The 15,201-nt window shown below is 40.4% G+C and overlaps 1 protein-coding gene across 1 annotated transcript in view; it reads left to right on the top strand.

Annotated features, from left to right (window-relative positions):
* Positions 1 to 15,201, top strand: part of RHOBTB3 (Rho related BTB domain containing 3) — a 55,743-nt gene that overhangs the window by 24,221 nt on the left and 16,321 nt on the right. Inside the window, exons 6-8 of the mRNA XM_007450230.1 lie at positions 2,141 to 2,506; positions 9,929 to 10,041; positions 13,110 to 13,230. Of these exons, the coding sequence (XP_007450292.1) occupies positions 2,141 to 2,506; positions 9,929 to 10,041; positions 13,110 to 13,230 (600 nt within the window). The remainder of the gene's footprint in view (positions 1 to 2,140; positions 2,507 to 9,928; positions 10,042 to 13,109; positions 13,231 to 15,201) is intronic.

Here is a 15,201-nt window from a genome sequence, read left to right on the forward strand (position 1 = left end):
TTTTGCCGTACGCGGGCCTCTCACTGCTGTGGCCTCTCCCGTTGCGGAGCACAGGCTCTGGACGCGCAGGCTCAGCGGCCATGGCTCATGGGCCCAGCCGCTCCGCGGCATGTGGGATCTTCCCAGACTGGGGCACGAACCCATGTCCCCTGCATTGGCAGGCAGACTCTCAACCACTGCACCACCAGGGAAGCCCACAACTTACTTTTAAATGGTTCGTGAGTGAGAGAGGGAGAGAGAAAATCTAGAGATAAAGCTAAAAATGACAAAAGATTAATAACTATAGAATTTAATAATTATAGAATTATGTGTGCTCATTGTATCATTCTTTCAACTTTTTTGAATGTTTGAAAATGTTTATAATACAAGGTTAGAAGACAATAGTTAAAAATAAATAAAATTACATCAACTGTTACCAGAATTTATTGCATAATTTTGTGATAGCAATGGTAGACTAGTAGTCTATTCAGATCAATTAATTATCGATATTATTTTTAAAACGTACTTGATAAATATTTATTGAATGAATGAATGTAAGTTAACAAACCACTAAAGTATAGATTTGTACAGGAAGTCAATTCCAAGTTTTAAAAAATGTGAATACATAGACCGTTAAATTGACTTTGCACTTTGTGGTGTGCACAGTGAAAGGGGCGACATGGTCTGTTATGTAGCAAACACTGGAGCCTTAAGTACTTTCTGGATGAGAAGAGGAGTGGGGAATAGCCAAATAAATAATATTGACAGATAATTTCTTAGTTCTTATTGATCAAGAAGAGAAAACATACCAGTTCCTCACAGCAAGCAAAGCATTTCATGTCATTTAGCACTAAAAGGAGTTTCTCCTGTGGGTCTGCATTTGGGGATGCTAGGTGGGATAGTGGGCAGGGCCTTCAGGAGTGTTCTGTCAGCAGTACAGCCTCAGCTTCCACAAGGCTGTCTCTTGTACCCCTTCCAATGGGAGAGCTGTGGAATTGCACTGATTGTAACCCAGGGTCCAGTCTGGGTTCACACTGAACATAACCCAGTCTGGGTACACGTTTGTTCTGGTACTGACTTGTTCTAAGGACAGATCCTGGGCTCTGGGGCACGTGGCTTTCAAACTGTTCTCAGACTTTAAGGGTCTGTAAGGTGCCTCTGGCAGTGGAGGGGAGGCTGGGTAGGGTACAGTGCGGAAAGAGCCTGCCCCCAACCTACCTTGCTGTTGTCCATTTTGCAGACAGGAGTTTTGCTTTAGAATAAAGAATTTTTATTCCTGAAGAAGTTTGAATTGTACTTGTTTAGATGGTTGCATAGCCTTCAAGCAACCCTTCACAGATCACACTGTCCTCAGCGCAGCTGTTGCAGAGAGTTCATAATTAGGACCTATGATGAGGGCCTGGAGTGTGGTCCTCTGTGTGGAGGTCCTGCATTGATGGAGGCTAATCTAATTTTGTTAGCAATCACACTAGGAAATGGAAGGTAACATCCCCTCTTGGAACTCAGGGAGCCTAACAGCAATCTCCCTGAGGTGTGCTGAGGGGAAGGAGCTGGTTCTCGGGAAGCATAGTGTTTTACTAGGAGGAAAAAAAAAATTTAGCATCAGAATAAAATGTTCATGATGGTTTCAAACAGTAGAGTCTAAGACTCTGAGCCCTAGCTTTGAACTGCTGCAGTTTTAACAATTTATCCCTCCACCTCCGTTTCTAGTCCCAGAAAGAAAACAACTTCAGATGTGAGGTTGGGTTCTTCAGAACTTATTCAGTAATTTCTTTGAGTTTTTTTATCAGGTAAAGGATGATGACAACCAACATACTAAAATTCAGTATTTGGAGAAAAATTTTATTTTGGGACACACATAGTGAGAAATGCTCTTTATGGCATTAGTACATTTTTCATTTGCACTACACAAAGTAAATACAGTATTTCTGTGTGTCTGTTTTAATCCCTGGATAATTAGTTTTTATGTGTTCATAATTAGATTAAGCTATACAGAAAGTGCTGTTTTATAGGTCAAAAATGGCCAAATATTGTCAACTTCATATAGTTCAACCTAATAATACTAAAAAATATTGTTTTGTTGTGTTTAAAATAAACTGGAAATGATGGGGGCCCATAGACCTAGAGAATAATTTATTATTTTTTTTCTTCTTTGAAACAGAAAAAATGCCTGTCTTGAAGGCTGAAGCATCCCATTATAATGCTGACCTAAATAACTTGCTGTTCTGCTGCCAGTGCGTGGACGTGGTATTTTACAACCCAGATTTAAAGGAAGTGGCTGAGGCCCACAAGATCGTTCTCTGTGCCGTCAGCCATGTTTTCATGCTGCTTTTCAATGTGAAGAGTCCTGCTGACATTCAGGATTCCAGTATCATCCGAACTACCCAGGATCTCTTTGCTATAAACAGAGATCCTGCGTTTCCAGGTGCTAGCCAGGAGTCTCCAGGCAACCCACCCTTACGAGTCATTGTAAAAGATGCCCTCTTCTGTTCTTGTTTATCGGACATTCTGCGCTTCATTTATTCAGGTATCTTGTCAAATGGTTCTGGCACATTCTCATAAGCTTTTGAAATGAAGTATGGCCTGTGGTCTCAGGTATACTGGTTGGTTTCACATTTCTCTTCTTCCTACCATCTGAGGTGACGATTATACGTGGAGTAGTATTTGCTTTATCGATAGGAATTGGTCCAAGCTTTCTGTCTCTTTACAAGTTTCCTTGCCTTGGTTTTAAATCTACTTGTAAAAACAATAATCTCTTTTCCTATTGAACAGCTATGTCAGTACTTTATTTTTAAAAAACTCCAAAATGTGAAAATACAAGAATTTATTGTCCAGTTTAACTTTAAAGAAATAAAATACTTCAAGTATATATGAAAATAAGTGTCTTTAGCTACTTATTCATTTGTTTTGTTTGTTTGACCCAGATTTTGGAGGGAATTGAGGAGAGAAGTTAGCATGGTCATTGCCTTCAGTTTGGCAACTAGAAACAGTTGCTAAAGTTAGTCTAAAGTTAGTTCAAGCTGAGATCTGATCAACTTTGACTATGATTATTTTAGACTTTACTTCTTTTATTTACTGTGCTCTTTGTAAGATTCAGCTTATCAGTTGTTTTTCTTCTTGTCCTTTAAAAAACCGAGTAGCATGTATATTCTAAAAATTAGACTCTTTATGAGTTATTTTAGCAGATGAACTAAAGGTCTCACATCTAAGTGTCCTATATAAGAATGGAAAAGAATGGATGTAAAGTGATTTTTAAGCATCTAAATATACATTTTCTGAAGATTTCTCTCTTTTTAAAAAAATTATTTATGGCTGCGTTGGGTCTTCGTTGCTGCGCGCGGGCTCTCTCTAGTTGCAGTGAGCGGGGACTACTCTTCATTGCGGTGCGTGGGCTTCACTTGTCGCGGAGCACGGGCTCTAGGCGCGCAGGCTTCAGTAGTTATGGCACATGGGCTCAGTAGTTGTGGCTCACGGGCTCCAGAGCGCAGGCTCAGTAGTTGTGGTGCACGGGCTTAGTTGCTCCGTGGCATGTGGGATCTTCCCGGATCAGGGCTTGAACATGTGTTTCCTGCATTGGCAGGTGGATTCTTAACCATGGTGCCACCAGGGAAATCCCAGATTTCTCTCTTCTTTTTCTTTTTCTCCTTGGAATCATGTGCTGATGAATTATTAGGTTGAAGTCGATCCTTCTCTGCAACGTGTCGGGAGAAACATTTATGATCTGTTTTTTGACTTCAGAATTGGAGATTGATGGCAAGTTTATAAAAGTTTGCAAATAAAGAAAAAAGTATTATTTAGCATCAAAGATTTGGGTAGCCTTCAGTTGAAATGATGATTGATGTTAAGATTTCCCTTTTTTTCATTTGGGTTGTTTTTAGTTTTAAAAGTTAAAATAAAAATTAATGGTTGTGAAAAATACAGTGGCAGCGTGCAGATTTAAGTGGATTAAAAATATACGTATTGGAGTAGAATGTGATGGTAGGCATTAAATCCATTGTTCAGTGAATATTGGCTTGGAAACGGCATAAATGACCACTCCTAGAGAGCATACCAGCACAGTGCCTTCAGCGTGGAGGCTTCTCTGTAAGTGCTGGTTGAACTAGTGAGTAGACTCTAGTAGCCGTGAATCATCATATGAATAAACCAGATAAGTTAGAGACTTCATTTAGTACTACGGATTTTTATGGTTAAACTTAGAATCTCACAGTTCAGAATTTAACACTAATTTTGAAAAACCAAAATGTTTACCTGTTAAAGAAAAAAATGTCTTTAATGATGTGTCAGAGAACCATGAAGGAAGTGTTTGGCTTTTCTTTTCAATGAGTTTGCTGTTGAAATTATAAATTATTTAGCAAGTTTGCCACAGTATCCATTAAATACTTTCAAAGGCACACAAACACTTTGAGGTCAGTTTTATCCTCTTTAATATGGTAGCAGTAAAATAGCTAGATGTCTCTCCAGTGACAGAACCTGCTTGTCTTTCTCCTAGGGAGTAATTTTTTTTTTAATTGTAAAATTAATACTTGCAGATGGAAAAAAGGGGGAAAGAAAAGAAAAAGTTATCCTCATCCCCCAGTCCCCTTCCCCAGAGTCCATTATAACTTTTTCATGTGTTCACGCTAATGCTTTTTGAAAGAAATTAATATATTGAGAAACTTGCATTAATGAAAATGTAATTTTTGGTGAGTGCTGTTTTCTGGGAACCACAGGTAGTTTCCATGGCTGGAGCACAGAGTGGGAGGTGATGGCTGGAAGGAGCTGAGGCTGGCAAGGCCAGTGGGAGCTCTTCCTGCTGTCCTTAGAAGCTGATCTAGAATTTTATGCATTATCAGACTGGGCTTTAGAAAGATCATCTCTGGTGATGGTGGGAAGATGGAATAGAGCAGGCAAGACAGGAGTCCAGTCAGAAGGCCCTATTACTCTGGAGCTCAGCCTTAGGAAGGCCAACATTCTGACAATAGGTAGTTGGTTGGTCTTGCAGCTTGTCCATCATCTGGACCAGTGCTTTTCAAACCTTAAAGTGCATACAAGTCACCTGGTGATCTTGTTAATGTACAGATTCTGATTCAGTGGGACCGGGGTGGGGCATGAGGTTCTGCATTTCCAACAGTCTCCAGGCAGTGCTGATGCCATGGACCACAAGTAGCTGCAGCGCCTGCTCTTGGAAGAACTGGGACCAGCCACAGCAGATAAGGGCCTGGAATTCAGCCCAGAGGCCCGGGAGAGGAACCCAGTTATTAGTCTCAGGGCACAGGGTCAGAATGGAGTCAGCTGCAAGGCTGACTGATGAGGACCTCTCTGGAACTGGGGCTGTCTGTGCCTTCTTGTAGCCCCTACCTGAAGTTGGGGAAAGTGAATGCTTAGCGGTTGGGTGGAAATTAAGTGAGCCTGGGAATAGTGATTAGAGGGCAGAGGGGCATGATGGCAGGGAGGAGTTGCTGAGCTACAAGCCCTTGACCAGTTCAGAGCACAGGCTTTGTAGTCTGATACTGAGCTATTAACGTTTCTGCTTTGAACTCTGCTTGTATGTGACCCAGTCAAGAGGTGGTGTCAGGTATGAGCAGGGCCACAGGCCGTTGACCTGGGGCTACAGGGAGACCCGGATGTGGGTTGAGGAAACGGGAAAATAAATGCTTCAGCAGGTACCTGTTAATTATTCTTTAATTATTTACAAAGTATAACCTTAGACTCAAGCAAAAATGATATTGTTTGCTGTGTTTAAAAGACATTAAAGCTATATTTGTACGGTAAAGACAATTTTGAAAAATGCAGAAAATTTGTTAAGAGAAGAAAAATCAACCAGATTCCCATTCTCAAATGTCTAAGTGTTTATTGATGTTTTGTTTTACCCTTTTAGTCTTTCTGAATAGGTTAGTTTATTTATTTATTTTTTATTTTTTTATTTTTTTGCGGTACGCGGGCCTCTCACTGTTGTGGCCTCTCCCGTTACGGAGCACAGGCTCCGGACGCGCAGGCTCAGAGGCCATGGCTCACGCGCGCAGCCGCTCCGCGGTATGTGGGATCTTCCCGGACCAAGGCACGAACCCGTGTCCCCTGCATCGACAGGCGGACTCTCAACCACTGCGCCACCAGGGAAGCCCTGAATAGGTTACTTTAAAAAAAAAAAAATTTTTTTTTAATCAAAGCAAACTAAAATATTAAACCTAATTTTTTTTTTTCTTAGAGACTTCAATAAAGAGGCCAGGCTTGTGTGTTTTGTTTGTTTGTTTGTCTTATTGTTGTTGAACATTTAAAAACTTTTGAACAGAGCACAAGTCTTAAGACCCAATTACACACTGGTTTCCTCACAGCAGCCCAGGCCTGCCCGCAGGTTATATAGGGAACCGCGGAGGACAGGAGCCAGTTGTACTCATGTCAGTTGGGCTGGGATACACAGGCAGAACTCCATGACAGGGCGTGCTTGGGAATATTTGCCCTGAGCAAAAACATGGGCTGGAAAACCCTATTAAACCTATCTCCTGCTTTATATTTTAAAAAATGAACCAAATTACAAAGACTGTCTTAATTCTTCTTAAATAACATGTTTCTTTTTCTTTAACCTTTAGGAATTTGAAATTTTGTAGGTACTGTGTCACCATGGACGTTTGGGTCCTGTATTTAGGAAGGGCCTGTTTAATCCTCTGGTTAACACTTTACCCATGTAATAAAGGCTGCTGTTTATTTTCCTATTCAAATTTCTGAGCAAACAGATACAGTGAAAGTGTGTATGTTTTGCAGTTTCCTCTTGGAAACTGCTAACACTGCATAATGTCTGAGTACTTAATGACTAACACTGAGGGAAGAATAATCTGAAAAGTGAGGCCAGTGGTTTCCTGGTCTTGAGGAGTAATCCTTAAATGGTGTACAATTGTAACACTCTTATAATACACTACACAGTCTTTATGCTGGCAAATTCCTGAGTCACACGATCTCAGATGGTGAGGAATTGAAGTCTTTGTAAGGGCCTCAAGAATTTAGCTTTGAGCTCTTCCTGCCACAGATGGCCCTTAGAATTTCACATCACTTAATGAAATGCTGCCAGAGTAAATGAATCTGTGGAAATGAGCATAGTATTCTCCAGCTCCTGAAATTTTTCTGCACTGCATGAAAACACAGCTGAATGCACACGGGTAGACCATGCTCTCTAAGGGTCTAAGTAAATAGGTGCTCTGAGAAGTTAAAGAAAATCACAGTCAGTTATGCAAGACAAGTTCTAGAGCTCTGCTGTACATACAACATTATGCCTATTGTTAACATAATGTATTGTGTACTTAAAATGATGTTAGGAGGATAGATCGCATGTTAAATGTTATTACCACACACAAAAAAAAACAGAAAAGAAAATCTTAGTCTGACTATTGCTTTGTTAGGACCTCAGTGTCAAAGATGGTTTGATTAGCATTTCTAATTATGAAAACAGCCCAATCATTAGAGTGCCCTTATGAACTAGTCTTACTTTCCTTTTCAGTTATTGGATCTTTCTGTGTCTGTTCTCAAACAGATTGGTGGACTGTAGAGATTTACCTGCTACTAATCCCATATATTTAGATTTGATGCTTGCTTTCTTTCAGATACTCTTCTGAATGGAGATATATTATGTAGAAGTTCTTTAGTTAATATAATTTTACTTTTAAGAAACAATATCTGTGCTGTCCTTTAACATGCATGAGTGTAGACAGTCAAAACTACATACATACACTGTTGCATGCCACCAACCTGTTTTTTTGTTTTTTTTTTTTTTTGCGGTACGTGGGCCTCTCACTGTTGTGGCCTCTCCCATTGCGGAGCACAGGCTCCGGACGCGCAGGCTCAGCGGCCATGGCTCACGGGCCCAGCCGCTCCGCGGCATGTGGGATCTTCCCAGACCGGGGCACGAACCCGCGTCCCCTGCATCGGCAGGCGGACTCTCAACCACTGCACCACCAGGGAAGCCCTGACCCTGGGTTTTGATAGTGGATGAAATGTCTAAAGGAAGAGCAATAGTTGTCAGCTCTCAATACACGTTAGAATCACCTGGAAGGCTTTTAAAATTGATGTCTGGGCCCCAGGCCCAGAAATTCTAATCTAACTGGTCTGGGGATAAAACCTCCTCCAATGGTATTTTATAAAAGATCTCCAGGTAAATGTAATGCACAGCTAGAGGTGAGAATCACTGGCATAGAGTGAATTTTCTTGATTTGGGGTCCCTTGGCTTCTAAGGGGTTCTTCTACTCCTAACATTTAAAAAAATATTTTTAATTACCTTTTTTATTATTTTTTAACATCTTTTTTGGAGTATAATTGCTTTACAATGGTATTCAGCTATACTCCTAACATTTTTATACAGACTGCAATGTCTGTATGTGCATTGGAAATTTTCGGGAGTGGTGAGTGAAAAATTTATCAGATTGTGAAAAGAGTACGTGACTTTAAGTTGAAAATGATTAGTTGAGGAAGAGGAAAACTACTGCACTTCGCTTCTGTCAGCATTCTTGTCAAGGGCAGGTAAGGAGAAGTTAGGCAAACATGCTAAGTACTGCAGGGCTCAGCTGTAATGAGGCCTGAGAGCGACTGGACTGTCAATTTGACTCTTCCGATGAGCTTTGGGCCTCCTTGGTCCAGCCTAGCTGCAATTGCCTGATCTCATTGGTTCAATAAATGTTTATTCTGTGCCCTCTCCACTCCCCAGTATTCATGAAGGCATCTGGCAAAGTTCTGGGTACATGAAGGGAAACATCAGAAGAGCTAGATTGAGAGTAGATAGAAAAGGATCTCGAGTTACCCAGAGAGGTGAAGCGACTCACCTAAATTAACACCAGTCATTACTGGCAGAGGTAAAACTAGAAACTGGGTCTCCCAGTTGTGTCTACACCTTTTTGAGTTATATTTTTAGGAGTTAGGACTTTCTATAAGCCATGGGATGGATAGGGGTAATGTCAAAATACACTTTTGGAAATTTATCCACATTGATACCAAGATACACTTGATGGGGAAAAGGCCACCCTGGAGCAGGGAGGCTGGGTAGGGGGCTGCTGTAGGCCAAGTGAGAGGAGTGTTTGGGGAAAAGGGGAGCTTTTGCTGACCCTGTGTTTTGTAACACACGGAGGAAAAGGGGCTGACAGAAGTGAAGTGAGCCTAGAAAGAGATGGCTTGAAAGTGGGTTGGGGTGAAAACAAGGGAGGAAGGGACCAGATGGGGTGATTTTTTTCTAATGTCATGGTTGTGTAGCTCATCAGAAAATTATCGAGCTCCCTTCTTCAGGTTGGTTCTGTAGACTTGGCTATGGAACATCCTACTCTGACCCTGACAATGCATGAGACCTTCTGAATACATTCTGCTCCTTGCCTGATGGCAGTCACTACTCTCCATGACGAGTATGATTTAATCCAGCCTTAGAAAGGACCACGACTACCTCTTACTCAGGGCAAGTAAATAATTTGGGTTTGGACCACTTGTGACGGGAGCTATATACTAGCCATTGCTGTTATCACTAGCTGATCACCTACTATAAAGAGATAGTAGCTGTTCAGGAAGAAGGACTCCAGGTTTTGAGAAATAATTTAGGTGAAGGCAAACATTTTTTTTTTTTTTTTTTGCGGTACGTGGGCCTCTTCACTGCTGTGGCCTCTCCCGCTGCAGAGCACAGGCTCCGGACGCGCAGGCTCAGCGGCCATGGCTCACGGGCCCAGCCGCTCCACGCCATGTGGGATCTTCCCGGACTGGGGCACGAACCCGCGTCCCCTGCATCAGCAGGCGGACTCTCAACCACTGCGCCACCAGGGAAGCCCCAAACTTTTTTTTTTTTAATGTGAGAGCTGTTTAAATGTTTTAGTGTAATTACATGGATATATATTTGATAAATAAAAATTAAAAGAAAATACTAAAAAAGAAGGAACATTGATACCTAATAAAAGATTTATTTTTATTCCTGCTCTAACAGAAAATCCAATGTATATTAATTTGTTCACAGGCGCCTTCCAGTGGGAGGAATTGGAAGAAGATATCAGGAAGAAGTTGAAAGATTCTGGGGATGTTTCAAATGTAATTGAGAAAGTTAAATGCATTTTAAAAACACCAGGAAAGGTAAATTAGTTTATTGTAAGTTAGTTTACTTTGACTTCCTCTGAATTATAACTGATATACTATGGATGAATATACTGAGTCGTGAGGAGTGTCAATAATATATAGTTTTCCTTAAGTATATTTTTTTCCATTTAAATATTTTAAATATACACACATGATTTCTTGCTATCTCTGATTTTAATTCATGTAAGAATTCAAATATGTGTGAGTCATGTCTTTAAAATGTTGGTTTGTGAATTCCATTCTCTGAGACATTCCCCTGGGGCTCTGGGAATATGCAATCTATGTCAAGAATGAAGGGCTGTTGAATTTGTCCAGTTACAGTTAAGCTTGCTGTGGGGGGATGCCTTCTCACTGCTCACGATTTCACTCCAAACAGCTTTCAGGGGCAAGGCAGTTTTCTGTGTGTGTCTTTTTCAAGAGTTCTGAGAAATCTGTTTGACTAGGTAGACAGTTAAGGATTTGTTTCTCACCTAGTATAGATTTAAAATTGTACATTAGGTTCAAAGATTATAAAAATGTAGACTTCGTATATGGTCATAAACTTGTACACATGAAAGCTCTAGTAACTGAGATTGTGCAGAGTCTATAAGGGCCTTAAAAGTAGGTTTGTTAAATTTTAAGATGACTGCATTATACAGTTTAGCCAGTGTATTCTTATTTCAGATTCTGTGATAAACAAATTGGCTACAGTAGATAAAAAAGGTAAGTTGTGTGCAATGCTTAGCAGAATATAGGTTTATATTAACTGTCAAAAAAAGATTGTTTCTTTAATTTTTATACAGATGACTGTCAATTCTACCACCTAAGTTTATTAACAATTTAAGTTAATATTTTCAAACTGCATCAACTTTTATAAAGACTCCCAACTATTCTTTAATTGAGAAAATGATCTCTCTCTCTCTCTCTCTTTCGTTTTTTTAAACAAAGTAACATGGAATTAAGGGGCAAGACCTTTCTTTTCTGGTTTTAATAACACATTGAAGTAGGTACACAGAAGCTGTCCAGTTGTACAGGTGTATGGCAGGGTGGTAGCTCTCTTACAATCTAATTCAACTAAATAATTCTTTTGTAGAAACGTGCACATAAACTTGCATTCTGCTTTTCATAAGTTCCCTGGATTAACTTGTTCATGGACCAGTGAAAATGTACATCTGTATTCTCTGCAAACTTCTGCCCTCCCACTTTTTTTCAAATTCAAGACGTAGGTGAGAGTTCCCTGGTGGCCCAGTGGTTAGGATTTGGGCTTTCACTGCCATGGCCTGGGTTCAGTCCCTGGTCGGGGAACAGATCCAACAAGCCACGTGATGCAGCCAAAAAAAAAAAAAAAAAAAAAATTCAAGGCATAGGTGACAAGGAAATCTGTTATACAGATTCATAAGCTGTATATATCCATACCTGAAATAAATCTACATATATTCATGATGTACAAATTCATAAGCTTTATATAAATGGTTAGAATGGAAGTGTTGCCTTTTGTTCTAAACCTGAGCCTTTCCTTGGGTTGGATTCTGAACACAGTCATTCCTTTGAGTACCAAGAATAAAACAAATTCTTCTGGGGGAAGGGAAAGCTGGGGACTATATTATTCCATGAAAGTGAACTAAATTCCCTCCTTTGCAAAGGAGGACAGAAGAGTTCTTCTGTGGTTTCTTCCTGTGCTTTCTTGGGGTAATAAGGGTCTCTCTCCTTCATTGAGTATTGGGAATCAGAAAGTAAACATTTAACTTGTGAGTCTGCCACAAATAACCTGTGGCTTTGAGTAAGTCTTCTCAGGGCTTTTTATAAAATGAGGGATAAACTGGCTGATTTCTAAAGCCCCTGCTACCTCTCAGGTTCTGGTGATGCTTTTTCACTGTTCCTCTCCTTTATGTGTGGCAGTCACCCAAACCCTCTCCACGAGTTCCTTCAATGTGTATTAAAGTATATTGTGTGTAGGACCTGAGACTATAAGAGCAGGATTTGTATGATCCTGTTTTGGTTGTCTGTTTTGCTCATGGATGTCATTCTGGAGTGTATGTTCTTTGGGAGGAAGGGTAACATTTTTTCCTTCTCTCCAGACATTTTAACTTTCCACCATAGTAGATTAACCCAGAGTGGGGAGTAGGCGCCGTTTATTCTTATTGCTAAAGTTGTATGCTTGATTATTTCTTAGGGATAAAGCTTTCTGAATTCCCTACCTAGCCAAACAGAGGGTCAGAGTCTGACCCAGGCTGAGGTTCTGAGCGTCAGCCAGTGAAGTGGGTGATGGGTGAGGGAAGAGAAGCTGGCCCTCAGTTTCTGGGGTTGGCAGAAAGGATTGTCTGAAGCATCGCAGAAAGGATAAACAAAGCACCAAATCCTGAGTGGGGAGCAGAGGAAGGCTGGAAACCCCCAGGTCAGACATGGTGTTCAGGGAGCCTGCCAGTTAGCAGTTGTGAGAGGACAGATAGGTGTGGTCATGGAACAGGTTCTTTAGAGCTCCAGGTTATAGATGCAGGCAACCTTTGATAATCAAGATTCCAGCAATGATGACTGTGGGCAGGAAAGATATTTAGGATTATAAATTTGCAGATTAAGACAGAGCTGAATTAATCCATCGCTCTCAGGTGTTTTAGTGTTGGATCTAGTGAGCAGTAGGACATGGTGTGATAGGTGAAACATACGTTTTCTTAATTACAAATTAAGTTTTGTGTATATATTTTCTTAATTAGTGAATAAACAAACAGGTTGTATATGCAAACATATTTTACTAGGTGTTCATGTGAGATTGCACTACTGTTGTCTATTTCCCAGCTAAAAAAAGCCCGTGGGGGTTCAGGACCCCACAGCTTCTCAGCTGTAGAGTCGAGTTTTCACTTAGCCAATTCCTTCACCGCTGTGAGTGCTGCATAGGGCAGTGTTGCCCATTGACAGGTAGCAGATGTAGTTCTTGAGGGTAAGTTTCCGTGAAAGCTGTGATCAGAGATGCCATAGAGTAGATAATCATTACTTCTTTAGACATTTAGCACAGTCTTCCAAATTCTCTAGGCAAATTACCAAAGCATATTGTATAACATTTCCCCTTGTATTTTTATTTTTCCTTATAGTTTAATTGCCTGAGGAACTGCAAAACCTATCAAGCCAGAAAACCTCTGTGGTTTTATAACACTTCCCTCAAGTTTTTCCTTAATAAACCAATGCTTGCTGATGTTGTCTTCGAAATACAAGGTATAGTTCAATTTTTACAAAGTTCATTATTCATTTTTCTTTCTTGTTTTCTTACCTAACGTTCTATTTCAGCTTCGAATATTTTGGGTGAAGGAATGACTGTTCTCTATTGTAGGATGTAGATTAACATGGCTTGAATTTCTCCAAAAATTTTCTAGGGAAATGAGATATCTTATTAAAATAAGAAAAGAAATGTATATATTTTTTTCCTTATTTTTATTTCCTTACCCAATGTTTTGTTAACTTTTAGGCACCAGCAAGGGATGGGGTGATCTGTAATATCACCCCCTTGTATATTTTTGTTTGTGTGTTTCTTTAAGATCCTAGTTTTTGAATCATCTGAAACCAGCCCCCTTAACATTATATTACCTCTAGTTTATTTTTTCAGCTCTCTTAATTGAGCAAAAGGAACTACTCTGGTTGAGGGTCATGCCTGGCTTACATCAGGCATCCATAGATATTGCTACATTTTCTCCTTATGGCACTCAGAATTATCACCAGAGCAACGGAGAGCTGCTTTTTATCTCTGTAGGAAAGTAATGCTACCTAATTTTAATAAACATGAGCTGTTTTAATATCCATTATTGATTATTCGCTTGGATACTTTGGTCACTTTAGTAGATTGAAAGCATAGTATTAAAAATGAATTGTGAAATACCTTCAATTATGCAAGAAGGCTCGAAGGAGTTGTTTCAGATGACTTAGGTAGCACTTCAGGTGGGCTATTACCAAAAGGAAGATATAATTTAATTTTATGGTAGAAATGTATGGCAGCTAACAGTAATTTACTTTTAAAAAATTTTCCCCAGAAAGATCATTTTACTTGTAACTCTGGTCACTTGCCAAGACAAACAGTGAATTGGAAACTTTCCAAGGTGCCTTTGGCTAAGCTACTGTTAGGAGCTGCAATGTGAGCGTGGGCCACTGAGAATGGGACAGTGAGTGACCTTGAAATTATATAAAAAATGATTTGGAAAAAAGAAGTCTAACAAGGGACTAAATTTGCTTATAATTTGCATAGGAAGCACTGACACCAAACATTGTTAATGTAACCTACTGAAAAGATTTTCATGGGGAATATTTAATGCATGAAAATATATGTTGTATTAAGAGAAAAGAAACAGCAGTGATGTGGAGAATCCTTTCTCATAGTCTTTCGCTTTTCTTCCATGATTCCACCTACCGACCCTTTGCAGGCACCTGCTCACCCCCCACCTTTGCAGACGCTGGATCTGCAAGGGTTCCTTGTAATGCCTGTGCTGATGCTGAACGGCAGCTGCTCTAGTGCCCTTTGTAGCCTCTTCAGCTCAACAACCAAGGCCTCCAAGGGAATCAGGAGCAGAGTGAAGCAGGGATGGGTGGAAGCAGGGTCCAGCAACAGCTTCTCTGCCAGAAGCTGGAGGAGAGGCAAACCGCGCTCTGAGGAGCGTGGGGAGGGCAGCTTGCAGCGTGTAGAAGCAGCAGTGTTGTCTGCCCTGGAGGAGGGTCTGGAGCCCTAGCTCTAGCCTTGGCTTTGCGTTCCAACCAGTGTGTGTCCTTGGGCAAGTCCTTAATATGTCTGGCCTTGAGTCTTCTCATTTGTAAAGTGGAGAAAGTGAGCCATGTAGATTCTAAAAGGTCCTTTTTAGTGTTAAGCTTGATGAGATGATAGTAACAGACCAGGTCAGGGTCTTGCTTGGATGCATATTTACTATATATAATAGGTTTATATATATATAATATATAATTATTTATATATAATACTATATATAATAGGTTTTGTTGTGTTACTTTACATTTCTGATCCTCTGTTTCCTCACCTATAAAATGGGGATACTAGTTTCTACCTGGGAGAGTGGTGAGTGGTCATGGAGATGGAGATGGTGCATATAAAGGTGTGTTTAGAGGCCTGATGGGCAGACTCCACTACTCTTCCCCTACAGTGACATCCAACACTGGTGGATCACTGCTTTTTTTGTGTGCTGAACCGAG

The sequence above is a fragment of the Lipotes vexillifer genome, unplaced genomic scaffold (genome assembly GCF_000442215.2).
Source record: "Lipotes vexillifer unplaced genomic scaffold, Lipotes_vexillifer_v1.1 scaffold1403, whole genome shotgun sequence".
In the NCBI taxonomy this organism is placed as follows: Eukaryota; Metazoa; Chordata; class Mammalia; order Artiodactyla; family Lipotidae; genus Lipotes; species Lipotes vexillifer.